Source organism: Synchiropus splendidus, chromosome 1 (assembly GCF_027744825.2).
Source record: "Synchiropus splendidus isolate RoL2022-P1 chromosome 1, RoL_Sspl_1.0, whole genome shotgun sequence".
Taxonomy (NCBI): Eukaryota; Metazoa; Chordata; class Actinopteri; order Syngnathiformes; family Callionymidae; genus Synchiropus; species Synchiropus splendidus.
In genome coordinates this window covers 54624959-54646488 of record NC_071334.1, presented here as the reverse complement: position 1 = coordinate 54646488, position 21530 = coordinate 54624959, and the positions used below count along the sequence as shown (strand labels likewise).

Here is a 21530-nt window from a genome sequence, read left to right as displayed (position 1 = left end):
CCCAGTTTATTTATTTATTTTATATCAAAATAAGTAGTAGAAAAAAGGGCTCAGGAGAAGGGGAGCCATCAAATATTTGTACTGTACACACAAGAAGAGAAAGACAATTGTTTACTGCTCCATCGACTTCTTCATGGTGATATCTTATCAACTGACGATATGCTGTAGCTTCTCATTCATGCAAGTTTTGTCTTCATGAATACAAAAAGCTTTTTTTTTTCATAAGTCTGAGCCCTGATCGAATTCATTGTGCCACATTCAAACCCCTCTGCAAGTGATGGAAGGGCTGGAGATGCTTCACAAAACATTGTTCGCAGTTTCCGGGCCCAGTAGGTGGCGATCTCGGTTCTCTGTCATACGTGCTCTGCCCTCTATCAACTGAATTGTTGTTGGCTTTATTGGCTAAAATATGAGTGCCATCAAACCCTGAAGGGGGAAATTAAGGAGATGTTTCAGGAGTGAAGCCCCTTAAATTTCATGTCGGGAGTCTGGTCTCTTTGTGGGTGTCTTTCACAGCAAGCAGATCCTCCCTACTTTTCTACTTAACAGTTCTTTATAAGCTTCAGTTGTTTTTTTGTTTAGTTTTTTTTCTGCTCAGCTGGGGCTCAGTACCAAACCGGATGAGCCCTCATGAGTCTCGACATCCTTTTGATTTTAATCTAATGCCCACTTGTTAAGGTGGTGTTAAACGTATTTCACATCCTAAGTAAAAGTTAGATAATGTCTTCTCTTGTTATTTTTTATGCTTCATTAACAAGAAAATTATTGCGATAGCTCAAGGGGTCTGAACCAAAATTTGATCATTGCGAGATTACTGAGGACTCAGCCCACCTACAGTAGTTTGACAAGCAACTTTAAGGTTTGAAGAACACAAATAAAACATTAACAACAATGACAAACCAAAAGCGGATGGAGGACCACAGATGATGGAAAAATGCAGGGATGGAGGAAAACCTATAAGAAAATAGGAGAATGAATGCCAAAACCTTGAAGAACTATACAACCTAATAATAAAAAAAAAAACGTTTGCAGATGAAAAACACTCACATGAGGAAAAAACGCTTACTTGTAAAGAAAACAACGGTGAAATGCAACACACACAGTTTCAAATTTAAGAAAGCACCAAGAGAAGAACACAACTGATGGTGTCAAAAAATAAAGGCTCAACAACAGAGCGTGACAAAAATTCTGTTTACTGTTGAGTCGAGCTGTTGCCATCTTTTCCTAGGAACATAGTTGCTGGGGACTAAGGATACACGCCCTCTCCAGGTGGACTCAAATCCGTGGACACTAGCTCGGTTTATTTGGGGCCGCTGTCCAGTATGTGGCTTTTTCCGTGTAGAAGCAAGTCTAATAAACTCAGTGTCGTGATTATTTTTGCAGGAGCATCTAAAAAGACAGAGTCCAAGGGCCAGAACCAGCCCAAATCTTTAAATTATAACTCCGAGCACGTTTCCACCCATCTGCTGGATGGCAGTTGAGCCTTTAAGAGCTGAAACAATGATGCTGTTCAATTCCTGTTGTAAATATTTGTTGTATTCACGACACCACTCTTCAGAACAATGCTAACACGATAGGGATTATTAAGCTATCCGTCTCTAGATCCATCTTTGTTTGGCTTGTTCATCTATTCAAACAAATGTATTATGTCGCTAACAATTCCAGGTACAAATGCTTGCGAGGAAATATAATTAGATAAGTTCAAGCTGAGGTGCTACATCCTGTTACATCTATTTCTAATCAACAAAGAAATGGTTTCTTAGCCTGATGGTGCAGTGACAATAAGCAGCAGAGAATAATGAAATCATCCAAGCAAGTGTGGGGGAAACAGGAGAACACATACTGTGAAAAGTATTGGATCAAGGTGTTATCCAAACAGGACTGGGACAAGAGCCACGGGTGGTGAAGGCAGATGGGATTTCCCTGGGTCAGTGACTGCATAGGCCAAGGTGTGTCCAATGAGAGCCTTATTTTATGGAGGAATATACATTGTATGAGAGAAAAACACAATGGGCATTGTGGATTCACCATCTGCCAGAGGAGTTCAACAACCTCCAACCATATTGGCCATGTGTTGAGCAATAAGTTCAGTTGTTCATTCGTAGCTTAGAACAGAGTTGTTCATCTGAGACAGCACAACCGTGAGACTCCCCATCCAGGATCTTAGAGTTACAAGTTCTGCTTGTTCTACTTTTGCTTCAGTGAACATCATTTTCGCAACTTAAATGTGTTCATCCTTAAAATGTAGGTGCTCTTTAAAGTATTGGATAGCAAATAATTTTCAGTGCGAGTCCATTCAGTTGCCAACAAATCTTAATCCACTCTAATTTAATTCATTTCCAAAAAAAAAACAAAAACAAATCAAGAGTAATACAATGGGTATTAGCTTTTCATTTTGGACTAGCAGTGAATTTGTTATGTTCCGTTTTTCTCTCGTGCTTTTATTTTGTTATTGCCTGTTTGGTTCCGTGTTTCCGTTTCCTTGTTTTTCTCCAGCTTTCCAAGCGACACGGCTGGGACACATTTCCTAATCAACCTTGCATGGATTTCAACACCTCGGTTCCAGGTCGTGTCGCCAGATGGTTGCTTCGCGTCCTCACGGTAGACTCCTTTGACTGTCAATTCTCTCGTGCTACTGTTATCTCAATTCTGTGCGTGCCTGGCGTTTTTCTCAGCCACCTCCTGAGTTACTCTCGTTCCTCCGTTTTCTGTTCATCGCTTCATATTGCTAGTTCGTGTGTGGGTGTTTTTGTTACAACTCACTTTTTTTGTTTTCTCTGTGTTCTTTGGGCCTTGTGAGCCACCTCCAAGTGCATTTTCCGATGTCCCCCGTAGTCATGCTTAATCTTATTTGCCTGTTTTCTGTTTCAGGTTCTTCACTACCCCTCGCTTGTGTTTCCTCACTCTGCATTTTGGTGTTGACATCCTTGGTTCATCGTTCCAGTTCGTCTTTTGTGTTTACATTATTTATTGTAATAAGTTGATAAAACTACCCTCGCTCACCCGAGTCATCTGTAATCCTGCACCAATTCAGCTACTGGGTTCAAGCTCCTTGACAGTAAACCATTCACTGCTAGTCCAGTTGGTTCCAATTGTGAGTACATCTGAAACAGCTGCAACAGGAAATATGTATATATAACACTTACCTAGTCACCCAGTCTTTGGAGCATGGTAGGTAACCACATCTTATTTGTTATCAGCAGTTGGGAAAAGGAAAATATGTGTGTAGGATTGCTTGTCTTCCTCTTCAGGCTCACCTGGTATCCCCAACTTTCTTTGTTCACTTCCATCTTTCCTCTTCTCCCTAAGCATTTGGCCTCCATAGCGTTGTCTCCTAACCTCTGCACATGTGCCGTCCCTCTAATATACACCACTTCCTCGAAAAGAGAAGCTTAGCATTGTCAACTTTTTCTTTCCCAGCTCTGCTTTCTGAGTCCCATACAAGACCAATACGATTAAAGAAAAAAAACAAAAAAAACTTATGCTCATAATAGAACACACGTTCATCTTGTCTGCACTCTCCCTCTTTTCAAAAAACTCACTGTTGCCATCATCTATTGGGGCAACAGAGTTGCATGTGTGACACAAATTGTATTAAACAAAAAGACGATTCAAAATAGCTGTCGACGGTCCAATTTGCTTTTTCAGTTTGGTCATCAGAAGGTGGGACAAGAGAAAAATGTTGTCTGGGACATTTATTTTAATAGACGAATTCGATTTGGTCGCAAGAAATGCGCATTTTACTCAGTGCCTATAACATTTTGCAAGTGGATCAAGATGAGAATTGATCACACTTAAACGCTCTTTTTACCACTTGTGATGTCACCATGATGTGGCAGGCCTCATGTTGTATTCCCCACGAAAGAAGTTTGGAGTTTGGAGTTTTTTTCAGTCACTCGTATCTCCTACTACTCCATGGTGATTTGTTGCAAAAGCGTCATCCAGCGTTTAAGACATTTAGTGCTGTTCATGTGGACAACTTACTCACAGACGTAATGAGCTGACTTGTCTACGTGAAGGTGGAAGCAGCATCATATCGTGCTTCCATTGATTTTCATTCCTCGTCTCTCTTGCTCATATCTTCACCTCTCCAGCTTCTCCTCAACCTCCCCCGTACTCGCAACAAATTATCATCGGTGTATCAACTTCAGTGTCACTAAATAAATATCATGTTTTGTTTTTTCCAAGGAAAGTTTTTCTAAAATTTGGCCGGAAATCAGAATCAGAATTTGCATGGACACTCACCCTCAGGATAGGCATCATGTTACAAGGCCCACATGAAGGTTGAAGGCCAGATCACATGACCATGAGAGGTGAAACACTGTAACAACCCACAGGCTTGTGTTCTAAATAAGCGTAATTGTTTATCTGTTCACTCATACCGGTTTCTACATTGATTTTTGAAATACATTTGGCTGAATTATACTTTCAAAAAAGGTGTAGAGTTTATAGCTGTGGCTCAAACAGTATATCAAAGTGCAAATCCCTTCAGGCATCTATGAATCACATTATCAATGTCAGAGGCATGAAATATTATCGTATTTGTGTATGTATTATTTATTAATGTAAAAATCCGAGGGGTTCAGTCCTTACCCACAAATAAGATTCTTAAATCAGGGAAAGCTCTTAAGAGAGTTTGGCAGAAAGGGAGCCGAAGATGGACGGTCTGGATTTAACAGCATATGCTAATGTGAAAAACGTCCAGCTATACATATCATCTATTATTTGCTGTCAGCAGCAGGTGTTCATTCACCAATACGCTTCATGGAATAAATTGATTATTTCATTTTTGGTAAATTATTCATGATTGAATAAAATTAGAAGAATGTTTTTGTAATGAAAGAATGTTTTAATAATGTGTCTTGAAGCCATAACAGTAGTCAGGCTGTGATACATTGACTGCTTTTTTATTGAAAACTATTTAACTTCAACTTTACCATCAACTACTACATTCAACTACCATCTTTTTTCTGATATATATTTTGTTCCTAATAATAATAATAATAATAATAATAATAATAATAATAATAATAATAATTATTATTATTATTATTATTATTATTATTATTATTATAAATACCATTTCTAATGCTGTGAATGAAGGTTCAGATACACAAATGTATCCTGCATTATCTGATGATTTTCAGACATGTGGAAAAAGTTTTGTGGGGAAATATTTTAATGAAGAGACAATGCATTGTGTTAACACAGGAACTGCTGAGCCTCCCTCATACTTGAATGGTGAGGACCAAACTGAATGGTGAATGTGCAACGGTATGTGCTGTACTGAGGTGACCTCCTGAAAAATGCACCGCCACCCAACGACCAGTTATGGCCCTTCATCTTGATCCATTTTAAACAACATGTATCATCACTAGTGACTAGTTACTGGAACGTTACAGTCTGATCCCTGGTGTCGGTGGTGAGGTGCGTCCTTGGTTTCCCTTCCACTCAATCCATATTTTTCTTCACTACAATTTAAATGTACATATCAAAATATTTTGATGCATTTGGAAAGAGTGTGTGCTCTTACAGTAAAGTGCCGTCTTCCACATAGTCTTCTGTTGTCTTCAGACAGTCAGCAAGAGAATGATGAGCAGACACATGCGGGCAGACAGTGAGCGAGAGGCGCTGTATTCCGCGGCGCTGACGCAGCTCTCTGGGGGATCTGCCTCGGCTTTCCAGACTACACATGATTAGAGAAGGAGCAGGGGAGCAGAATGGGTTGTTGACCAGAGCGGAGAAATGGGCTTTTGATGTGAACAGCTGGGCCACTGCTCACACCTGAGTTCCAGACATTGTGGGGTTTTGCAGAATTTCTGTGTGTCGCTGTCATTATCCAGCAACACAAGACCATCACTCTGAGCCTTCAAATACAGAGGATCAAGTCTTTTGTGAAAGCTATCGGAACATGGAGAGAGTGTAGGGAAGGGGAGGGGGGGGGGGGTGCTAGAGCCAACATCAGCCGTACTTTGTACTGTGCCCAGCATGGATAATGGTGTTTGTGATCCCAACAGAGCTGGATCAATACACATTTCCTACATGTATTACCAAGCTTGCTTCATTCAAGTACATTCAGTTGCTTAAATTGCCCTTTGTCACAACAAATATGTTGTTCAAAATAAGAGTTGAACAAATGGCTGTCCAAGTAAAGACAGCTGTGGCGTGAAATGCGCCTTTTAGATTAGTTTCAAGTATAATGTAGATCCTAATATCACTGTAATGAGGTGTGCCATGAAGTGATGATATTTAAATAAGTACCCTGCAGTTTTGAAGGAGGATGACGTGAGTCCACAAAAAAAAAAAAATCTTCAACTTGTTGAAAGCTTAGTTAGAACCTGATAGCTTTAAAAGAAGCTTAGTCATGAGTGACATAGTGCCATTGAGATGTCCTGAAAGAATGTACATATAGAACTTTAGTCTGAACTAAGAACTTTTATCCTATTTTTATGTCATATATTCTGTTCTGATATAAATTCATTGGGAAGGAAAAACGTCAAAAGACACTTCAGAGTAGAAGTTACATAATTCCAGTGCGGGGAAATAACAAAAAAAAAAAAAAAAACACCACATAGCTAACTCACTTGACAAGTCTCTGAAGAACTAAAAAAAGAAAATCTGTCCTCACATAAGCATAATGCCAAACCCCAGTGTTTTGTATGGATTTAATTTAAGGCATGATTATCTTTAGCTATACCCAAGTCAATTGGTGTGTTTCTCTGGTAGAAGCAGAAAGCCTGACTTCCCTACAGGGAGATACTAGACACCCACCTACGCCGTTCAAGCTGCTTCTCCGCTTGGATCTTGACCAGTGTTTTGTTGAGAACTAAATGATTGATTAGTTTGCACATTTTTGTTGCAAGTGATTGGCTCAGGAGGTTTGCCACTTCTGTTCTACTTCGTCTGACCCTATTTTGAGAGGTATTGGCGCAATATGGCCATTTTGAAGCTTTAACTTTGGCTACATTTAATGCAACTCCAATGACCCCAGAATGATCCCACTCTTGTGACAACAGAACAACTGTTACATACAATAACAAATAACCAAGAAGTGTTTCAAATGTTGAGCTCTTGTCGTACTGTTCATCGAGTCTTAGTAAAACATCATGAGGCTGCTCCGGAACATCACCAGAAAGAGGTTGTGTCAAGTTTCTTTTCCCATCCAATCTATCTGTGACTTCCCCCCAGAGCCTGGCCACCTACCTGAATGCCCTGAATGCGAGCCGTACCAGAAAAGGCACACACGGTAGATTGAGTTGCTGCTCAAAAGCATGAAGATTGGAAGGCGTCTCATGGCTCCATGATTGAAGATCAAGGTCAAGACCCAGATCTTTCCTGTACCATCTGTGTGGCAAACCAGCCCCCAACAGTCCATTTCCTTCATCAAACCATGACAGAAGTCACATTGCCACCGGACCAGATCTACACATGGCTTAACATCAGAACCAGTCCTCTCCGGCAGGATACAGGACTGGATCAGAGTACACCACGTAAGTGGTACTTCAGGAAATGACGAAGGAAAGGACTGAGTTGACAACGTCACCACACACAAGATGGCTAAATATGCAAACTTGAAATGCTAAAAGTCCTACAGGGAGTGAAAATCGAACCCCGTACATTCAAATACAAGTAACATCCGACTTACGACCGGGATCGGTTCTGACCGACCGGTTGTAAGTCTGATTGGAAGTAAGTCAAATGCCATTCAAAATGGCAGACGCGGTACAACTGTATAGAATACACGGTCAATCTGTTGCGTTTTTAAGCAACTTTTTCTGTTGAATAGTATTATATACCACGCAGTTTAGAGCTGTAACTGTCATATGCTGACTGGCTGCCATAATTGTTGTACTCATTGGAGGGCTGCCACGTGCTGTGGTGCCTGACATGGAATTAAAAAAAAAAAAAAAAAACATCTGCAGGCCGTGGTCGTAAGTACGGGTGGATGTGAGTCGAGCAGGTCGTAAGTCGCATGTTACTGCTAACTGTCACCTTGGCTGTGGACAACAACCTCATAAGACGATGACCGTAGTCCCTTCTCAAAAGTGGTGAAGGTCCACTCACCTGGGGCGATGTAACGTTCCAGAACAACATGTCATTGATAATACTGATGAAAACATGCGAGGGAATCAGGAAGGAGAATGGTTCCCAATTCTGGAACCACCGCAGGTCAGTCTTTTGAACGTCAGAGAAAAAGAGAATCTCAGATAAGGCTCTCTGCAGGGAAACTAAAATTGCGTCTCATCTGAGCTTCCATTTTTTCCATTATAATTGTTGTTGGATCCATCTGACTCAATTTTTCTGCTTTTTATCCTCTTTTAAGTGTAGTGCAATGGTGCTTCGCTGCTGTCTGTGTGTATGTCCTGTTATAGCTCAACTTGTGTGGACAAATTCTTGTAAACTCACCTACTTGTGGGGACCACACTTTGCTGGTTAAGGCAAAGCCTCATATTTGAGGATTAAAATAAGCAAAACTAAGCAATAACCAGGTCAATATAATTGGATTTATGTGTAGTAAAGTCAAAGCAAAGCCAGAGAGCTCTTGAATTAAAAAAGCGTGTAAGAAACCACACTGGTTTCGAAGTTTTTTTTACACGTTTAGAAATAGTTTAGGAATAAATGCATCAAAAAGTCACATGAAGAATAAAATATGTAACTGTCCAGAGGAAAAATGAGTCATATATAGACAAAGGCAGCAGAAGACAGGAGCAAAGTCCATGACAGTGGGTCTCCGATTTAAATCCAGATTCACCCTTTTTCCTAGAAAAAGCCTATTGCATACTGTTTAATATGCTGGGTAATGAAGCGAGGCAAGTTCACATGGAGGTTGCACTGAGCTTATGTGTGGGTGCCTATTTACAACAAGCAGAAGATTTTATTCAACTCAACCTTATCTTTTCAGGCATTGCCTAAATGTGTGTGGTGTGTTTTCCCTTGATATCAAAGAGATGCAGAAGCTAACTAAGTGTTCCCTTTCGATGCACTGAACTCGCTTCCATTTTGCCTGTCCAGGTTCTAAACAGGAGAGAGAAACTCATGTGACCCTGCCTGTGATATGACATGATGGCGTCACAATAGAGAGGTTTCCAACCAGGGCCCCACTCAAGAGGATGGGCACAATTTTGACCGGAAGTCACATAAGATCATGGTCTTGACACCTGATGTTGAAGTAGTCGTGTGTCATGATAGACGTAGGCATTGCCTCTGCCCCACACGTGGGATCTCCGCTGGAGGAGAAAGAGGAGTTCAGTAATAGAGAACAGTTGACAAAATCCAGATAGGAGCAGACCTATAGGTGAAGGAAACCAAGGAAATGGTGGAAGTGTTGATGCTAAAAGGTGAGTTCAGCATCAGCAGCAGTGTGGTTCCATGATGATAAGGAACATCACACATCCGTTGTTGGTTGTGAGGGTGTGGATAGAGACGCACATCTAAGGCCAAAAGGACTTGTGCTGTGACTTTGAGAGTTGGAGAGGGGTACTGTGTGAGGAAGTCAGAAGCATATGTGACGTGAAAGTTGGGCAGGATATGTATGAGGACTGTGAGAGAGTGGTGAGTTGTGCAGGTGATGGGGGCACTTCAAGGTGATGACATCAGTGACAGCCGCACTCTGCCCGTTCTTGTTCACTGTAGTCGCAGGCAGACTCGCAGATGAGGTCAGGGAGCAGCCTCTACGGACTATGATGTTTGCGGACAATACAGAGATCTCAGATTAGGGATGAGTTGGAGGAGAAGCTGGAGAGAAGAGGACTTGAGCTCATTCGTGCCAAGACAAAATACAAAGACAGTTACTGAGAGAGAATAAAACTTTTGCTTCACAACACCATCTTTGGTCAAGTTGGATATTATTCACCATCTGATTGTGGGTGTGTGCCAAAGTAAAATCCATCAGACTTTTCAATAGATAGACAGCATCACACCTTTTTGAGAATGATGAGTTGTTGCTATTCTCAAGATTAAGAGTGAGCTAAAACAATTCAAACTATTCCATGTCCTTATTTCGCTACAACTTTCGACTCATTTTTCAATCGTTTTCCACTCTGGGAGTTGAATTGGTTTATGATAATCGCTCAGATGTATGAGGAAAGAAATAGAAAATGAAGACAGAACAGACAGAATTGGGGCCCACCACTTATTAAATATAGCCTTTTAATGAGAAATAGATTATTATATGAAACATTCATTTGAAAGAAGCTGATATAATGGTCTCAATAGAACAGCAAAAAAGTACATAGGCAAGGTATCAGGTGTGAAACTCAGACACATCCATGGATACAGGTAAGCAACACTGTGAAGCGTATGAGCAAATGTGCTTGTTCAATGGACTCCGGCGCAGCTGGAAACTCAAAAACCAATAGTCAGAAACTGGAACCTTGATTCCTTACATGAGTCTCGGGTGCTTTGTGCTAATGTATGTGTAGTTTTTTTTGAATGCTCTTTCAATCATTACGTACACTTTAAACATAGGCAACGTTGATGTTTGAATATTTACAGGGTTTTTGTACTGCAGTGGGAACAAAAAAGGAAAAAACAAATCTGTCTTGAAACTATCTCTTTACCCTCATGCACAAGAGAACTAAATCATACTTGATCAAATTCAAGGCTATATTTTTCCCGCTTTAATGGAACATCCATAATGTTGTCTAATGTTAAAGGGATCAATAACAGGCACTTAATAATAACAACAGTTAAATAAAATAAAGGTGGATATAACTCAATTGGAAATTGCAGTCCTGGGTGAAGGATGAGTGATTTTGTGATCAATTTGGGGTAGGGCGCTGCAAGTATGTCGACTGACTGTATATCACTTGCACTTGAAAAAAGAAGCGTTCCACATCAATGTATTTACAAGGACAGACAAAAACGATTGCCGTGGTGAAAACAGAAATACCTCAAACCATTGCGTCGCACAGTCCATTCAGGAAAATAAATAAATGTGACACTTAGCACGGGACAAAGAACAACCTACAACACATACCTCGCAGTTGCCTGTGAAAACGTGAAACAAGCTGAGTTACACCCAAACCAAACATATCCGGCCATTTTGAAATAGTCTCTATTAAAAGCCATTTTACCAAAGGCTAGCATTGCGAATGAAATGTGTTCAAACGATATATTATGCATGTAAATAGTTTATTCCAGAGGACGCAGGAAAAATAAATGTAATTTCAATGGAGTAAAGTTAACTCACTGTGTGACTGGACCACAGGTCCCCAAGTCCTTATTTGTATAGCGTCTACTTCACATTAGTGAAGTGACCCATGCATCGCGTGGAAATGCAACTTCACACATGCCCTGTTTTCCCAGGGGTCAGACTCATGACCACTGACTTTGCTTCCCGAGAAATGTTCATACTTTGTTGGCTCAGCACTGGGGAAAGGTTTTATTATTATTTATTATTCGATTCATAATAGCAATCCTAAAATGCATTTATTAATGTAATTCTGTTTTGTTTTTTTCCAAATGAGAGCAGAAGTGTAAACCTTAGTGAAGGTGAGTTAAATTCCAGCCCTGCACAGGCGCTAGCTTGAGCATTAACTTTGGAAATATTTTACAGGAGTCAGGTAAATAAAGACTATACAGAATGTGAAGAGTTAAGGTCTTCACTCTGCTGTAATCTGTAAATATACTTTTCTTTGCTCTGCTATCTGCTACACCTACTAGAATTCTAAGATATTTTCTTTTGTCACTGTCTGCATTTATGCATTTACTAAATGTGTCTTGGTGCTGTTATCACTACAGGTAATGACAAACTGACATGGGGGAAAAAAGAGAAAAAGTATCCAAAGCATCAATCCAATCTCTATGCGTTTTTATCATAAATAAATTAATCTTTGAAAAAAATACAACAAAAACAACAAAATCAAAAATGAAAAATAGTCATCATTCAAAATCTGTTGTTCCTTGTTTATTTATTTATCTAATACCTTTTTTGTTTTTTTGGCGAATCATTAAAATAGGCTGCTAGAGTCACCCATAAAAAGACCAGAATGCCACTGAGCTTTTGTACCTAACCCTTAGCAAGCTCATCCAGACATGGGGCAACGGTGACCTTGGAACTCATGAAAGTCCAGGTGCCTCTACTGTTTGTAAAAAGAAAACAGCATGTGAAAATTGACCATTTACACAAATGGTTCAATTTATATATTTTGTAAATGGTCACAGAAAACAGACCTAGGCTCAATGACTTTTGTTTTATTCATAAAAATGATAATAAATTGAGAAAATATTTATAGCTGGTGAAATAGCACATGAACATATGGTTCCTTCCTCAACACTATTTGGACAGGATGAGCATTTTAGTGCCCTACCAAATAAACTTTAGCTTTATCCTAAGTAACCTGGGTGTGATGCACATTTGTCCAGTCTCCAAAATCGTCATTAATACTGGTACTATCAGCAAAATTGTTTGCTATTTCTAGTGAATGTGAACCACTGCATTAAAGTGTAGCTGAAGCCTGTATATACCATTAATAAGGTGCCCTTCCTGAACATCACAGACGTCCTGTGTCAAAACTAGTCCAATCTCAATAGTGCTATGGCCCCTTTGTTTGATCTGACAGAACCAAAATGTGTTGAGATCCTGAATTGTACTTTAAATCTTTTTATTTTTTTCCCCTTCACATTTGATAAATATATTCTTAGAAACATAAAAATGGCATGGCTTTCAAGCAATATTTGCCTGTTACTGTCATCTGCTGTGCTCTTTTCCCAAACCAAGTGATGAAAGAAACAAAGAGGTAAGTGGTATATTCCATGAATCAGCATTGAAGTGGGGTGGATGGATTTTTACGCCTTTACCCCCCGGGACACGTATGGCTTCAAGTTGTGTCGTAAATGTGCCTGAATGACTAACGTTTACATTTTGCTTTTGGTGCCAACAAGCTCCACAAATCAGCACTCACGACATGTACATTTCGCAAAAGCTGTACAAAATAGCATTGATTGTTAAATCTTCAGACCACAATATTGCACTCACGCACCAGGAGGTACTGCCTTGTGAAAAAGAAAAAGAGGAAAAGAAACACAGTTGGAATCTTGAAACACAGGAAGAAGCTTTTTTTTCTTTTTTTTTTTCTCCAAATGCAAGAGTCAGCGTTGATCTGAATCAATCTCAAATGACACATTCAATAAACGGCAATAAAGCGTCAAGCGAAACTAAAGGATTATGCTCACACGCACTCACGCACTCATCCACATATATATGTATATATAAACAGCTGGCTTTTGTTAATCGACGTGACTATCCATTACTGCCCTGCTGTGTGCCTCAGGTGTCCGAACGATGACAGATTACCTCATAACTCACAGAGAGCAATGTGGATTTGAAATGTTATAAAGACTCTATAAGTAATGTGTTGAGTGTTAACTCACTAGGGCTATTCCACTTTGAATGTATAAACATCTTTTTTCGAATACGAAATTGCCCGTTGTTCTGCTGAACTAAAAGGAAACACCTTCCGTCGTTCGTTCGGTGCCTTTTAAAAATGTTCTTCTCAGTGAAGAATGGCAGTTTCAGGTGTAACCATTGATCCCTCAGAGTAAAATCAAGGCCTCTGTTGCATCATTTTTTTCGCCTCTCTCCAACTTTAGTTTTTAAGGGATTGACAGACATGCTGGGACAAATATGATACAGTCCTCATAAGAGTTTTTCAATCTTGATCTGCCTGAAACGCTTCCTCTTTTTCATTTCATATATTTTTTTTTTTGAAAGAATTACAAAGTCACCTTACATCAAAAAGGCAGAAAAAGTCAAAAACAAGAAAGAGGAGACACAAGATCATTATCCTCTCGTAGTTCATCTGTTGGGTGACTTTGATCTGCCGGTGTGTGGGCTCAGCAGAGTTTAGCAGTCAGGTGATCTGATTGTTTTAGTATCTCTGTGCTGTACATGTCCAAGGCATGATTGACCCGAATCATCTCGCTGTTATTGAGCTTGAGTCGATGCTTCAGCATACAAGAAAAGAGGTCGAGCTGAGGTTTCCCAGGCGCAGATGGTGGAGCGAGACGGTTAATTCGATCCCGGATGTCCAGTAGCAGGAGCATAACAGACGAGGATGAATAGAACTGAGTTCCTTGAGTGTACGACTGGTTCACCTGCTGCACAGCGCTGCGGAGCAGGTCGGCGTTGAAGCGCAGGCTGTAGCCAAACACTTGGATGTCAGATATTTTGATGTAGATCTGCCGTTTGTTTGGGTCTGCAAGATCAACCGGGCCTGTGTCGTTGCGTAGCCCGGTCGGTATCTTTGCCCTACTGCGCAAGTAGATGTGCACCGTCTCAAAGAAGGTCTTCCACCGATTGCCGAGAAGAAGAGTCCAGTTGAAGCACTGTGAATTCTGCAGGCGAACCTTCTCCCATCGTGGGTAGCCATGTTCACCAAAGGGCATGCTCCACCCTTCCGAATGGCTCCCACTAAATGGGTTCACGTACACGTAAAACATGGGGTCGATGCTGCTGTTTCGCATCTGACAGATCTTCATGGACAAGCCAATGATCATGTGAAGGTAGTCCATCCTGTTCTTGTTACTCTTAAGAGTTAGCGACATGCGTTTGCGCCATCGTGGGTCAAAAAAGGTCTCCAGGCGGATCTCGTTGCTGATGAACGTAGTGTGTATGTACAAGCGCGAATCCATTTTCTGAAGCAAATACTTGAGTTCTAGGTCCTGAAAGTCCAGATCCGTTTCAAAGCTGATAAACTGCTCGCTGCGCTCGGAGTCCACGTTCTGCGGTTCGCAGCGTCCGCGGTACAGCTTGTAGCCCTTGTTACAGGAGCCACACTGGGAGATGTTGGCCAGGCTGCACATGGCACAGCTGTTGTTGCCGCCGATTACACAAGGGATTGGTCGCTGGCACAGAGTAACTCCTGTGTGGCACACGCATGTTCTTTGGCTTTCCAGGAAGGTGCCCCAGAACCCATTTTCATTGCAGTACAGGAAAGACTGGACCCTGTTGAGCCACTGCATGACAGACCTGCGGATACGAGAGAGTGACAAATGAGAACTGTTAGCAGTTATCTTGGGTTCGGTGCTAAATCAAAGCAGACTTTTTTTTTTGTGGGAGGGGATGTGCACCTTGAAAAGGAGACAACACTGGATCAGTGGATGAAAAAGTGTGGCTGGACAGATGGAGGTTACTTACAAACTGAGCTGGTCTAATTGGAAAAAACACACCTTCATTTGGAGCACACACTAAAGTGAAGTAATCAATTTCAAATGAAAGTTAAGTCCTCTGTTTGGGCCTATAAAACGTGTATTTCACAGAGCCCAGGAAGCAAAATGCACTTGATAAAGTCTGTTCACCAAAGCGAGATAATAGTATAATCTACTCCCTTCACAGTGGAGGTGTTGTGTTATTTCCCTCAGGGTGTGGGGCATTACTTGCTATTCTTATCCCGCCTCTGTTCCCCCCCAGGCATTTTTGTGTGTCATCTTGACAGGACTGGAACTCTCTTTCTGACAATCGGTGATGAATTCTGAATCCTGATTTTGCAGAGAGGAGGGATGGTCAAGGTGACGCGTTAATGACCCTAAACATTAACTATGATGGATGACATTGCATTCTCAGCATGCCGGGAAGCCCCCGAGCTATACCCAAATGAGCCCGAGCAGATCACCTATAGAGGACATCGGAGCCTCTAACTTTAGTTTCAAACTGAGGATTGGACGAAGTCAATGTCTGCTGAAAGCTCCTCCTGACTTGGACTTTTATGAACTGCAAATTATGAATATGCAGGGTTTTCAGTTGGTACAAAAGTCTGCATCGTCACAAATAACATACTGGCTACATCATGACCAATAGGACCAGCAAAAAAAGAGGTGACACTACCTGCTATGACTCTCCTTTTAAAGAGTCATCTGCTGCGTGAGCAAGATGAAACATCTCTGTAACATGTATCTCAATGTCAGAGAAGGATGTTCTCAATAAGAGGGATTCAACTTCAAAAATACCAAGACCCGAGGAGCTTCCAGCATGTGCGTAAAGCCTACTTAATGGACCAAGAGAACAATAACCCACTGCCTTAGAAAAAAATAAAATAAAATAAAAATTAATCTCTTGATGCAAAGACTCCTGATAGTTACTGAAAGATGAGGAGGAGCTCTTTTGGTTGGCTGACGGAATTAAGTTAGTTTTCTGGGCTCTTGTCCAGCAGCAATTCATCCAGAATTGTAACTTATATGTTCCTGTCAGGATCTATGAATCTCTTAGCTGGTGTCAGTGATGTGTGGCAAGACTTGTTTGCTGCTTTGACTAAAGCGTTATTGTTGCAAAATGCATCAACTTGTGGTTGGCATAATCGCGCACCCACTCGCAAAAACGCCACCCAGGAACAAGGTATTTCCTGCTCCAGGGTACACGTGTGTTTACATTTTCTGTCATAATACGCTTTCTGTGAGTGAGGAAAGGCAATATCTTTCGGGCCTTCTGCCCACCATAATCCACCCTTGGCTGAATAGGCTGCTGTCGATGACACTGCCAGAGAACACGATTCTTATAGACCACTTCTGACTGGATGAGTGGAACAGCAGGTGGGTGACAACATCAATCTCATTGTGACTCTGATATGTGAATGGATGCGATCCAAGCAGACGTGACGACTGCTTTTGACAGTTAAGAAACCTCGACTGCAAAATCTTGGTTGGCAGCACTTAAAAAAAACACCAGATTGGGTGTTTGTTTTATAAGATCTCAGTCTGTGAGCAAAGAGATAGTTATTACGCTATTCAAATTTCACATTGAGCCAGCCCATATAAAGGCAAGCAAATGTGAATTATACATCACTGCGTGCAGCGCTAACCCTGATTGTGTTGGATTTTTATTAGTCAGCCTCCATTAATTCGATTAGCAGCCATCAAACCAGACTGTAACTCCACCACCTGTCAACATCCTTTTGCAAGTAGTTAGATCAAGAGTCAAGTTTTTCGTAGTTTCAGGGAAATTAGATGCATCGGAAGGTAGCAAGGAGCAGGATTTTTTAAATCTACCATTATGCATTCACATGTGAACGAGAGTGACTCTTAAAAATGTTAAATGTTGGGATCCCCTCTTCTTCTCAGAATAATTTCAGTCATCATATCTGCATATTTTACCCCCATTTTTTTTTTCTGCGATAGAACACAAGCATTGCCAACTCCCTGGGTGTCGGTTGCATGTTATGGTGTAAATAAACCATGAGAACTGGTGTTGATATTTAAGCATAGTTTCACTCTGGGATGAATGATATGGTCTTTTGCTGTTATTTTTCACAAGTGACACACCAGTGGTTGGAGAACTGCAGTTCTGTGTGGGTGAAAAAACTAAAATAAAAGAGGAACAAATGTCGGCACAAAAGCCAGCCTGCTCTTTCCTTGACAGTGACAGTTGACAACTCAACTCATATTCAAAGCACTTAAATAAATATTTCACGTACTCCCTCTCCACTTACATGGTGACATGTCTTGCACTGTGGAGTTCCGGGGCTTCTTTCGCGTGACACCAGGGGAATTTTGCATATTTTGCATCCTGTTTTTTTATTGGCAAATGGGGAGATTCCTGCCATTTCAGCCGGCGGTGACACCGCAGCACATTCGTCGCGAGGCTCTTAAGCTGCGACTGCAGTTGGTGGTGACAGATGTGTGCAATGACCTATCAAGAAAGCTCCCACAGCTACATTTTCTCTTCAGACTGCAACTTGAAATAAAAGAGTGAGCAAGAGTGCTTTGGGCATGTGCAAAGCTCAGCACTAAGTTGACTTGATGGACAGAAACAACAGAGCCATAAGTAGAAATATATAATAGATGGCACGCTGAGTGAGCATGCTTCAAGGAGCAACGACCAAAATGAAAACTTCCACTCTGTTGAAGGTAAAAGTCCCATTCAGGAGTTCTCAAGCGGAGGCATTTTAGAATTACTTGAAGGATCCTGTGAACAAAACTTCAATTATACCAGCCTCCTTAGAGGAGTAAAAATAGTTGTTGTTACCAATTGTGCCATTTTAGATTACTGTATGTATTAACCTGGAGTTCTACATTTTAGTTGAGTTAGTTGAAGAGGTGGACAAGTCGTCAATTGCAGGGCAAAAACAGACAGTCCCCAATGATCATATATGTGTTCAATCTCAACAATAGGCTCAGTTACGGTGACCTCATCTGTTCCCAAAATGCCTTGGGTGGTGCTCCTAACTGTTCTGCTCATTTGAAAGTACAATTTCATGCCATATTTAGTTCAGTATTTGCAACTCCTGGTCACATTATGTACAGCATAAACCAAATAAAATCTCAAATAAGGCAACAATGGAAGCTTATGACTGTCACCCTCGTGCGTCCTCATCCTAACCCCAACGATTCTTTTTAAATCTCAAGCAATGCCTGTGGGGGGAGGGTCCTGCCAGCATATATATATATATATATATATATATATATATATATATATATATATATATATATATATATATATATATATATATATATATATATATATATATATATATATATATATATATATCCTTTGCAGTCCTCGTGCATCTATCTTTGTGCCGTCCTTCAAGTTCGCCAGCAAGTCTTTACTTGTATCAAGGAGTAGTCTTGAAGTGGTTGTGTTGAATACCCTCCTTGTTATTTCGGTTTATCATTTCCTTTTCTTCAGAGTGCACTAAAAAGTAGATCACCCTGGGTAGTTTGACAGTATCATGAGGCACCAAGATCAAAGTGGTTTGTCCCTCATCAACTCATCTGGACACTTCCAAAAACAAGACAGAAGAAGAGTCCAATGAAGCAAAACAGAGTGTCATGGAGCACTATTTACTAAAGGTATGGCTGATTTTGTTTCCTGAAAAGACTTATTTTTTTCATCACGGACTCATTGATAAATCTATATAGCCCATAACTTAAAGAATGAAATCTGCATTTCATGAATGTGTATATATTTTGCAGTAAAGACTGCTAAACATTAATCCCTGTGCGGCCATCTTGAGCTGTACATACTCAATGATTTAAGGAGGCAGAGCTTAAAACCTCTTTCAAGCGTAATATCAAGGAAAAGAGCGTATACTCTGAATATCAAGCCCTAAAATCCTCTGCAGGATCTGATCCAATTTCTAGTAATTTGAAACCCATCGCTGACCACTTATTCCTAAACTTTAAGGCGGCAATTAATACTTCATGATATCCTCACATAAATAATTGACATCCTGAATTTTCACAGAAGAATTTTGTAATTTCACACTGTCACCCACCTGTCTCTTGGAATCTGGTGGTTTGGGTTGTGGTGACATCGGATGCTGAGGCCAAAGAGCTTGCGGGCAGTGCGTTGGATCTTGAGCCGCTGAATCTCCAGGGAGCTCTGGAGGAGCCTGTAGCGCGCTTGCAGGTCCCAGTCGCTCCCCCACAGGAGGTGGACGCTGTTGATGGGCAGGAAGTGAGTCGAAGGCAGCCTCTTCAAAAAGGACTTGAACTCATCTGGAATGGAGAGGGATAGGTTGGAAAAAAGACATGGTTTACTCTGATTATATTAATATTGCTTGGTTTATTTTAGTGATTTGACTGTTGCATTGGCTTGACTGCATGCCTCTGTCCTATGTTGAACTGCATTTGTTACTGTTTGCTACATTTTGGCAGTGTAATAAGTGAAAACAAACACACAAAAAATGCATTTACTATTCAGTTTTCACGCTGACTGATAAGTGAAATGTCCAGGTGTTGTTTTAGCTGGTGTGACGGTTGCATGAGGTTTTTCAGCGAGACTCAAGTTAAAAGTTGCAGGGTTTTAAAGTAAAATAAATAACTTTTTAGTCTAATAGTCTCAAAGTCTCAACAACTCAGTGACTGGTGAGTCACAACTTTTATCAAACTAAGCTTACCAGAGTTCTCAAAGTCTTTATAGGAGGAAGCCCAGGACTCCGACATCCCTTGCAAAGTTTTCTCCATCAGCTGGATGTCGGTGATCGGACAGTTACACTGAGGATACTCCTCTGCACACTGACACACGCACTGGTTGTTCCGACAGAGATACTCCCCCTCTCCGTTACACATGATGTAGCTCAGAGCGGACTGGACAAATTTCTCCTGCAGGTATTCCGGGAAAATGACCTGAAGACCTGAAACAAAGACACCGGCATTTCGTCAAAGTTGTATTACAGAAACGTCTTAACCTTATGATTGAAATGACTATTCAGACAGAACACACTCATATCTTTGCTCAATAAACGGAATTGAATGTGACAGAAGATTGAATCGTGGAGGTTTTATGGTCTTAGTCTCACTTCAATTAATTCCTCGTCACTGTTGACAATCTATTTCTGATTCTCGGTTAATCCATATCTCATCCAGGCGATCGTATTGAATGGTGGCACTGTCAGATAACGGCAGTCTTTCTTCCTAGTCCAGGCTTCAATAATAAATCACTGGAGGTACAAGCCAGCGGATCGGAAAAGATTAAAATAGAGGGCTTTTTTTCCAATCGCGTAAGAAACAGCATCTTGGCAAAGCAATATTTTCTTAATCGGGTTTACTTGAGCGCAAACAGTGCTTCAGCAGAATATATGCGAGCAGGCGGAAGAATCCATGTTATTGAATGATGAATTAGGCGTATGCTTTTCATCTGACCGCTTATTTTTATTTTTTTTTTTTTTCGATACACAGTGGTAGTGGAAAAGGGAAGCAAGAATATCATTTCATTTTCTAGACCCCATTACCTACTTTGGATATTTTGTGGTGCATTTGCAAAATGAAACAAAGTTTGGCGGCAATATAGGCTGGTTGGAACCTCGGATGCACATCCGACTATTTTTCACTGCGGCGAACAAAGCTGTTGAAGCATAAAAGGCTCAAACTAAACTGGAGGAGCTGAGGTGAATGGGATGATGTAACATTAAATACATCAGATGTTTTGTCTCCTGTCATGAGAATCTACGGCCTTATAACAGTCCTTAACAAAAACTTTTAAATTGGGATGAAAACTTTTAATTTTGTTATTTGAATGGATTTAATCACAATTCCAGTGGGTGTGTTTGGAGTGGATGGACACGGCAGGCTTTTGAAATGCTCACTTTTGCATTTAGTCTGTCACCACTGGCAGTAAAACAGCACTTTGTGGTTCAATGCTTTCTACGTTCAAAGAACCCGAGGATGCACTCCTGAATGTGATATATCTATGCACACATACTGAATACAATGAAATGGAAAGTGAAGAGCAGCAAATATACATGACACTGTGAATTGAGTTTCTCATGGCTTTTATAGTGAAGTTACATTCATGTGGCAGATCGCACCAATTCATGTCTACTGCTATCTAGTGGTGCCGATTGGTACTGAGAAATGGTGATGACACACAAGTTCCGTGATAACAGTACAGTATATTCAACCATTGAACCATGACACCATAAGCTTACAGTATATAGGGTCACACTTAATATTAAACTCAGTTACGGTGACCTAAACACTTCCCATGATGCTTTGCAGTTCAGCCAACAAAATGGTATATCACTGCCACAGGGTTCCGCCTCCACAGCTGGTCCGCTGAGTACTGTGGAGCTCCAGGAGCAGAAGAGAAGCAG

The 21530-nt window shown here is 40.8% G+C and overlaps 1 protein-coding gene across 1 annotated transcript in view; it reads right to left on the bottom strand.

The window, feature by feature from the left end:
• Positions 1 to 10131: 10131 nt before the first annotated feature.
• Positions 10132 to 21530, bottom strand: part of brinp1 (bone morphogenetic protein/retinoic acid inducible neural-specific 1) — a 126371-nt gene continuing 114972 nt past the window's right edge. The window contains exons 6-8 of the mRNA XM_053846978.1: positions 19836 to 20072; positions 19212 to 19434; positions 10132 to 14971 (exon numbers count right to left, since the gene is read on the bottom strand). Coding sequence (XP_053702953.1) covers positions 13837 to 14971; positions 19212 to 19434; positions 19836 to 20072 — 1595 coding nt within the window. The 3' untranslated portion in view covers positions 10132 to 13836. The remainder of the gene's footprint in view (positions 14972 to 19211; positions 19435 to 19835; positions 20073 to 21530) is intronic.